This window comes from Gobius niger (assembly GCF_951799975.1).
Source record: "Gobius niger genome assembly, chromosome: 21".
NCBI classification, from domain to species: Eukaryota; Metazoa; Chordata; class Actinopteri; order Gobiiformes; family Gobiidae; genus Gobius; species Gobius niger.
In genome coordinates this window covers 4042086-4051803 of record NC_136872.1, presented here as the reverse complement: position 1 = coordinate 4051803, position 9718 = coordinate 4042086, and the positions used below count along the sequence as shown (strand labels likewise).

General features: G+C 40.8%; 1 protein-coding gene across 1 annotated transcript; it reads left to right on the top strand.

Moving 5' to 3' along the window:
- Positions 1-3053: 3053 nt before the first annotated feature.
- LOC306980714 (prostaglandin D2 receptor 2-like) lies at positions 3054-8722 on the top strand (the record flags this gene model as incomplete). The annotated part of the gene is made up of 2 exons (XM_079580143.1): positions 3054-3106; positions 7487-8722. Exon 2 carries the CDS (start codon positions 7514-7516, stop codon positions 8720-8722), a length of 1209 nt encoding a protein of 402 aa, XP_079436269.1. The 5' UTR covers positions 3054-3106; positions 7487-7513.
- Positions 8723-9718: the final 996 nt, after the last annotated feature.

The window sequence follows — 9718 nt, the reverse complement described above, 5'->3', positions numbered from 1 at the left end:
GTGAAACTGTACAAGCCACAAAGACTTCTTCTGCACAACCAAACCACCAACTGGGCCACCGCTCCTCTGCTAAACCCACATGCATATGGACCTGCTCCTTTTCCATTACCAGAGCACGGGGGTCTTCAAACGCACACTGGTTTCTCTGTGTCAGCAGCTCCTGCACAGCACACCGCTGTGGGCGGCTTGTTCTACATAAACACTAACTGACCTGCATTATCACGGTGTATTGTACCGGTCACATGTACCTCAAAGCCACACGGTGGAACATTCAGGTTACATAAGGCACAAGAGCATCTACTCAAACAAGCTAGATGACGAAGAATCAAATCCATCAATAAGATAAATCCTGAGCCAGTTTCACAAATAATATTTCAGAAAAACAAAAAGCAAAAGCTAAATCACATATCCAGTTTGACTGTATGAATGCTAAACAGCTCCAAATGTGAAGTCCATCAGCTGCCTTCCAAACGGTCTTGGTCCACTTTCCCTTAAAGGTGCATTAGACTACTATTCTATAGTTCTCTTACTTTCACTCCTCATATTCAAAGTCTGATCAAAAAGCTAAAAGTTAGACTTGGTTCTATTTTAGAATCAAATCTTGTTTATCTTTTAGGGCCAAAAAACAACTTGTTGCTGCAACTTTTCTCCCAGTCTTGGATTATGGGGACATTATTTACAGACGTGCATCTGCGAAATCGCTCCGGTCGCTGGATACAGTTCACCATGGAGCGCTTAGATTCATTTCCAATCTCAAATCTCTCACTCACCACTGTCTCCTTTACTCCCATGTAGGTCGGCCGTCTCTCTCCTCAAGACGTTTTATTCATTGGCACTTGTTCATTTACAAAACATGACTTGGTTTACTTCCCTCTTATTTACAGTCACACGTCACTCTCAAACCAAGCACCGGTTACAGCCTTCGTTCACAGGATCGAATCCTCCTTTCAGTTCCTGATGTAAGGACTGACATGGAGAAAAAGGCTTTTAAATATTGTGCTCCTTCTGATTGGAATCAACTGCAAAATGAGCTGAGTTTTCGAGAGCTGGTCTCTCTTAACTCTTTTAAATCTAAACTGGAAAAATGTGTACAAAGCCGTGGTGGTTGCTGTTGTTTTACCTAAGATGTATTTTATATTTTGTATTATATTTGATGTAACTGTTTTATGATGTGTTGCTGCCTCTCAGCCAGGTCACTCTTGCAAAAGAGATTATTAATCTCAATGAGTTTTTTTACCTGGTTAAATAAAGGTTACATAAAAAATAAATAAATTCATTCATTCATTCATTCATTCATTCATGATAAGTTCATACATAAAGTCATCATGGCTTCATGCATGAATACATCATGAATTAATTTGAACTGAAATTCTCATGAATTAATGGCATTAATTAAGGCAATGAACTCCTTAATGATCATACGTTATTAAACATGATCATGAAAGTGCAGAAGAAACAGACGGGGTTAAATTTACAACATTAGGTTGTGGTGAGTTCATTATATTCATTTGTTTGTAATTGCACTTATTATATTATAAAAATATTATTATATTATATAACCGAGCACAACTTCTCCAGTTCAGCTTTACCCAAATCTACAGTAAAAGTTTCAAGCCTATAGGCCAGATTATTTTTTATATGATAAATGAGTTTCCATTTTCTATTTAAAAGTGCAGTGTTATAATGTATGCTGATGACACTACCCAGGAGTGGGTGAAGTGTGATCTTATTTAGTCCCACCCCCTTTCTCCTTGATATTTTTACAGGTGCAAAAGAAGCTGAAATCGTTCTTCTTTTATAACGACCTGCACATGAATAGAGAATTGTTTAAATTGTTTTTTCATCTTGTGGAAAATAGAAAACATTGGTCATGTATTGGAATATGTGCTTCCCTGAGTCAGCCAGTAGGGGGTAGTGTTCAACCCAATTTTCCACACAGCTTTAGCCTCTTAACTCCCACCTGAACAGATCCCATTTTCTCCCTAATCAAAAAGCTTCTTGGGAAAAAAAAAGCACCAAAACAGCGACAAAAAATAAGAAAACAAGGATGTAAATGTAACCAAAATGTGACAAAAATTCAACAAAAATGTGACAAAAATTCAACAAAAAATTCACCAAAAACTAAAAAGTGACAAAAATGTGACAAAAATTCAACAAAAATGTGACAAAAATTCAACAAAAAAGTGACAAAAAACTCAACCAAAATGTGACAAAAATTCAACAAAAAATTCACCAAAAAGTGACAAAAATTCAACAAAAATTCAACAAAAATTCAACAAAAATGTGACAAAAACGTACCAAAAAAAAGACAAAAATTCAACAAAAAGTGACAAAAAACTCAACCAAAATGTGACAAAAATTCACCAAAAAGTGACAAAAATTCAACAAAAATGTGACAAAAACTCAACAAAAATGTGACAAAAATTAAACAAAAATGTGACAAAAACGTAACAAAAAAATGACAAAAATTAAACAAAAATGTGACAAAAACTCAACAAAAATGTGACAAAAATTCAACAAAAATGTGACAAAAACGTAACAAAAAAATGACAAAAATTCAACAAAAATGTGACAAATAAGAAAAAAAAAGAATAAAAAACAAACAAAAAGGTGACACAAAACAGCAACAACGCAAGGAAAAAGATCAGTTTTGTGGGTCTTAGCTTTCAAATGAGGTGTTACACAGGCCTATGTAATAGCCAAAGAGGACAGAATGCATTTGGTTTAGGCGGGGGGTAAGAGGTTAAGGCGTCATGTTGACCTCAACCCTTGACACAATTAATACAAAAAAAAAGAAACAGTGTGATGCAAAGTGACCATTACAAGCATTTCATTATTTCAGACACTTCTGCATTTCTAAAATCATTTGACTATATCTTATTTTTGATTGCATTTTTAGTTTTGCATAATTGTCATAATTTCTTCATTTCCTCAAACCAGACTGCTTCGACAAAGGCGCACAAATGTCAGTAAATACACGTTGCTTTGGCACCTCATCAGAGAAGTGGTTTGTGACTTCCTATTACTGAAGTGTTTGAGGAGAGGCGCTGAGTCGTACTGTCTAGACCGGCTGTCCCGTCATCTGCCTGGACATAAAGAAGGTGAGGTATTTACATGTTTCACTTTCATAGACTGAACTGGTTTATGTATTGATGTGCCCCCAGTTCATAGATCCACTCGACACATTCAAGAACGTGGGTAAGTAGAGGGATAAAAGGATTGACATTTTCTTAATTTTCAGGTTTGCTTATAGCATACCCAAAAATAGAACAGTTTTTTTTTGGTAATGCTTTTTATTATGGTGTGCTCATTAAGTATTAATAAGGTATGCTTGAAAAGTATTAACACACTGCTTAATATACTATTATCTGTATTTAGGCCATTCATAATATGGTTATTCATAGCCAACCCTCAACCTAAAATACTCACTAATGCTTATTAATACTTAACTAACACACCTTAATCTAAAGCAATCCCTTGTTTTTTCAGGTATCGCTTAATATTACGGTGTGCTCGTTAAGTATTAATAAGAATTTTAGAAGCATTAGCAATCTTAAGGTTAAGTTGGCCATGAATAAGCATATAGTTTATAGATAATAGTATAATAAGCAACTTATTAATATCTATACATGCATATTATTCATGGAATATTTATTATTAATGATTATTAACACCTTATTAATACTTAATGAATAAGCATACATGTTAATAGATAATCGTATAATAAGCAGCTTATTAATATCTATACAAGAATATTTTTCATGACATATATTCATTATTAATGCTCATTAACACCTTATTAATACTTCATGAATACGCATATAGTTTATAGATAATAGTATAATAAGCAGCTTATTAATATCTATGCATGCATATTATTCAGGGCATATTCATTATTAATGCTGATTAACACCTTATTAATACTTAATGAGCATTTTCAGAATTTTTAAATGTCTTATTTATAGCCTATTGAGTTTTGATGGCCATAATATATATATTTTTTATTATTATTATTATTATTTTTATTATTTATTTATTTTTAACTCAAAGACAGGAATAATATGTCTGTTGTTTTGTTTTTTGTCACTTTTTGTTACGAGTGTGGTGGGGATTCGACCCAAAAGCAAAAACAGCCAAAAACAGGTTCAAAGGAAATTTAATGGCAAAGGCCAAGAACAGACAAAAATGCAAAACTCACTTAGCACAGGAACACGGAACAGGACACACACGCAACGCACCATAAGAATACAAATGAACCGACAAGGACAAGGGAAAACACAGGGGTCTATATACAGAAGGAACAGGGAACAGGTGAAAAACATTAGGGCGGGACAGGTAATCAACACAAGGGAAGCAAAGCAAAACCACAAGGACAGAACAGACATGACAAAATAAAAGACTAGACACAGAACCAAACCAAAACAGGGGACAGAACACAAATAGACAGAACCATGACACTTTTTAACACAAAACGCCTTAAGTACATGGTGTGTTCACTAAAGTTGGGTGTTTAAGGGGAGAAATAGGGAGTAATAATGAATCTTAATGGCCCAATACCTTTATTTACCTTTTATTATTTTTTTATTATTATGGAAATGCAATTAGATTTTTTGCAGAAGAATTGGGAAGATACAAATGTGTTGGGAAAGTTAGGAATGACCATAACTGACAATTTCATTTACTGGCTCCCACTTTCTTTGTCTGTGACACCCAAATGCTTGAATGAGCTGAATAATCTTAATTTTACATAACGTTATGTTACACAGTTCGGGTCCTGCAGTTGAGCTGAGTATTTCACAAGTGCACTGTGTTTGTAAAACAACAGAGGGGGAAGTGGGTGATGGTAAAAGATACGGCTTTCAACAGAGCGCGAGCACAAAGACTGCTGACAATTCATAGCAGCACAGTCTGAGATAAGAATACTTTAAAATGCACCACAAAGACGAAGCCCAAAATACTCCTTTCTGTTGTCAGAGAAAGAGTTCACAGTAATTACAATATTAGTCGATCAGCTCCATATCAAACGTTTGCAGAGAGGAGAACGCTCTCTTTGAGAATCATACTTTGGTTAGAGTTACACAGGTTTCCCACAAACCACTGAGTAGGTGGGCTGTGAGAATTCTGGTGTTTCAAAAGAATACATCATGAAATAAGAAATTCAGATCATTCATCCATTTTGTAACTCCTCACCCGGGGCCGGGCCGGTGAGGCAGCAGAGATGAGCTGGTCAGGGGGATCCAACACCAGGCCAGTTCAGAGATACACATGCGCTTCCAATGACATCACACGTAGTTCCGGTGGCCATTTTGAATACCGAAGTAGCATTATGCAGTACTACAACATGTAACAATATCTCTACTCGGGATGAAAATGAAAGACAACTGATTGACAGCAGCATTCTTAAAACACGGCCCCAGAGACGCACGTTTATGTGATATAAGCAGCAAATGTGGCACAGACATAGCAGCTCTGTCTGTCGAGCTCCAGCAGGATTACTAAAGATTAAAGACTAAAGAGCTGCTTCACTCTGAAGACTAAATGAACACATCAAAGGGTAACAGAAAACCTTTCTCTGTGATTTTTCCAGTTTGTCATGTCAACAGAGTCTCAGTCTGAGTCGGCGTCTAAGTTCCTCAAGACGTTAGCATGCTACCGGTTAGCAACTGTCAACCATTGACATGTGTGGCCCAGATTTGTGAACACTGAGGAAATACGCCAGTAACAGCTCAGCTCTGACGTCTGTCACATGTTGTATCCAAGGCTAGATGTTTATAGTGTTGTTTCTCTTGCAGAGGTCAGAGCTGAGCTGTTGAAGCTAAATGCTAACCGGCAGCATGCTAACATCTTAAACACTGGCTCCCTGGTTTCTTCACATAAACGTACGTCTCTGGGGCCGTGTTTTTACTGTTATCTTCTTGAGCAATGATTACAAGTAAATAAAAATGCCACTGCCAATCAGTTGTCATTCTTTTGTATCTGCAGTAGAGATATTGTTGCATGTTATAGTACTGGATAATTCGACTTCAGTATTCAAAATGGCCGCCATAACAACAAAAGTCCCATGACTGAAAGGCATGTATAGTCCCTGGCTCCTCTTGAGGTGAATGGGCAGCAGCTTTACTGCGAGCTCCTCCCGGGTGACTGCTCATAACCTAATCTCTAATGTGCCCAGCCATCCTGCAAATTTAACTGATTTCGACTGTCTGCATCTGCGAAATACTTTCATTCATCCACTAGAAGCAAGGACCCCCCCTGACCTGGAGATGGGAAGCCACCGTTTTAAGGTTGAGAACCATGACTAAAGATTTGGAGGTGCTTCATCCCTGCCACTTCACACTCGGCTGCAAACCGCCCCAGTGCAGCTGAAGGTCCTGATTTGATGCAGCCAAGAGAACAACATAATTAGCAAACAGCAGAGATGAGATCCTGTGGTTCCCGAACCAGACAGCTGTGCCTAGAAATTCTGTCCATATAAGTATTGAACAGAACTCCCAGAAGCAGAGCACCCCCACAGGGCACCACGAGGGACACGCTTGAACACCAGATCTACAAAGCACATGTGGACTGGCTGAGCAAACTATGAACCCTCGAGCCAGTCTGATCCTCCATGTTCAGAGATACATGGCGATGCAGTATGGAATTGTGCGATTTGAATCTCGCTGACTCCGGCAAAACCAGGCAGAGCCAATCATAGCACGGGAGGCTATGATTGGCTTCCGCGCTAGGATTTCCCATCAACCAGTGCTCCTGAGGGCCATAACCAAAACAGTGAAGATGGCGGCCGCACCACAATGATCATTCACCAGTGCCCTTTCTTCTGTTTTAAATGAGCTGGACTTGTCGTTAAAGTCAGAGCAAGAAGCTGCTCTGAGGACTTTCACCGGAACATTTACTCGACTGCACGTGTGGACGACAAACAATCATGGTGGAGGACGGGGAGCTCTGTTGTCGGGGGCTTCGTGCCCCTGGTAGGGTCCCCCATGGCAAACAGGTCCTGGGTGACGGGTCAGACAAAGAGCGGTTCAGAAGCCCCTTGTGAGAGACCAACAGGCCCGGTTTGAATCGTGAGGCCGTCCCTCTGTGGACCCACCACCTACAGGAGGAGTCATAAGGGGCTGGTGCAATGTGATTTGGGCCCACGACCCGGAAACGGACAAGTGGAAGAACATGGATGGATGGATATATAGCTCCCAAGAAATGAATAAATAATCGAAACAGCACCAAGTGTGACGTGTCTGATGAAAGGCTAAGCTCGAAACGACACACTTGGTGCTGCTTAGAAATAAAAACATGCAAAATAGTTTTGTTTTGGATCCTGAATGCCTATTACATTTTTGGATAATCACGTCTTTTCATCCTTTCATTCAGATAACATAGAATATACTTAACTGAAGTTGAATTCATGTACTACCAACCTCAATGTTTGCAATATTTTTAGCAATAAGTAGTTTCAACTTGATTTTCCCCCTTTCTGTCTCTTCTCCAGACGTCCACTGCACTGCGCGGCTCCACAATGTCCGTTAACCCCGCCCTCTACTGCCCCCGCATCCAGGGCATGGTCAACTTCACGTCCAAGGCCAACTCCACGGCTGCCGGCATCACTCCCCTGGGAGCCTTCACCATTTTCCTCCACGGCTTGTTCTCCACCATCGGCATCGTGGAGAACCTCCTCATCCTGGTCGTGGTGGGCCTGCGCGTCCGCCGCTCGGTCATCAGCATCTGGATCCTCAACCTCGCCGCGTCCGACCTGCTGGCCACGGCCTCCCTACCGGCCTTCACGCTCTTCCTCGCCCGCGGCAAAACCTGGGAACTCGGTCGCACGTTCTGCCGCGTCCACTCCTCCGTCTTCTTCCTCAACATGTTCGTCAGCGGCTTCCTGCTGGCCGCGATATCGCTGGACCGCTGCCTGGTCGTGCTGAGGCCGGTCTGGGCGCAGAACTACCGGACCAAGCGGCTGGCTCTCAGAATATGCGGGCTGCTGTGGTTCTTGGCTTTCCTCTGCACAATCCCGTTCTACATATTCCGCGACGCCATACCTCAACGCAGCGGGAAGACGCAGTGCTACTACCACTACGCGCGCTGGCTCCCGAACCCACCGCTCGACATGGCAGCTCTGTGCAAGCGCCGCGAGAAGACGTTAGCCGTTTTCAAGCTAATGTTCGCGTTCGTGATCCCTCTCGTTATTATCGTTTTCAGCTACGTTGTGGTAAACACCAGCCTAGCGCGCAGAGGCTGCCGTCGCTCTTACCGCTTCGTACGGCTCGTCGTCGCGGTGGTGGTTAGCTTCGTGCTCTGCTGGGCTCCTTACCACCTGCTGAGCGTCATGGAGGTCACCACATCGCTAAAGCACCCGCTGCAGATGTCCATAGCCAAAGCGTTGCCGGCCGCGGCCACCGTGGGCTTCCTCAACAGCGTCCTCAACCCCATCCTGTACGTGTTCAGCTGCCCCGACCTGTGCACCAAGATCAGGCATTCTCTGAGCGCCGTGATGGAGGCCGTGTTGGCGGAGGATTTGGCGGAATTCGCGCGGCGTCGAAGCACAATGCGGAGCTCCATCGGCACCAATGAGGTCCCGCTAGGGAAGAGGAGTTCAGTGTCAACGGCGTGCGCCAAGTCGGAGACGGTGACCAGTGAGGCGCCTTCAAACAACGGCGAAGTAAACAATGTTGAATTACAGGAGAACGGACTCTTGGAAGAAGGTGATGTTTCACAAAACTTGTAAATAAATGTAATTCATTTGCGCAAAAGTATAGATCTTTAGCTTTAACTATATATATATATATATATATATATATATGAATGTATTTCCAATTATATAAAAAAATATATATATTATCAGTGTTTTTGCTTTCAAGCTGATGCTAAATTAAGTGGAGATTGTTCATTTTTATGTCGCACATAGTACAGATATAGTTTTAGGTATGTTGCAAATCGGCAACAACAGGCATAAATGTAATTTTTGGTATGTTGTAAATTGACAACAACAGGCAAAAGTTGTAAATGTATTAAAACGACAAAATTCCTTTCCTGAGGTTTTATAATACATCAGATACCTCTATTTGCCATTACTTATTTGCAAATTAGATTAGAATTGCACATTATTTTCGGACATGGAATTCTTGTTTGTGGTCCAATAGATCCACCAGGTGGTCGCTTTGCATACAACACCAACGGTTTCATTTTGCTCTGTGTAAAAAAATAACTTTGTACAGCAGGAATTATCTCGAAAAATGTCAATGTGTCAGTTTGCTGTTCCTCTATTGCTATTTTACATCCTTGTATGTTATTGTTACAATGAATATAGAATTTCACTAAAATGGCATGTTCTAAAAAACGTTTTAGCACTGTAATCAATCTAAATACTACTAAAATGCGGTCACTGTGGCCACCAGATGGAGCTACTGCAGAAATGCTATTTCCGCTAAATAGGCAAGGCAACTTTATTTATACCGCGCATTTCGTACATAAGGCAACTCAATGCGCCTATCTACCATGACCCGGTTGTGGTTCCTTCTCTGACCAGTCCGACGAGAAACTAGTGCTTGCAAAACGTTCCTAGGTATGGCATGGATGTGACAGACATCAAGGGAAAACATGCCTTATTCTAGCCACAGTCTGGCAAGAAGAGGTATGTCGTCAATTTGCACCAATAGGCGTTAAGGGGATATAGTTTTTCCTCGATTATCACCATCAAATCTCACCATCAAATCAGCAAAAA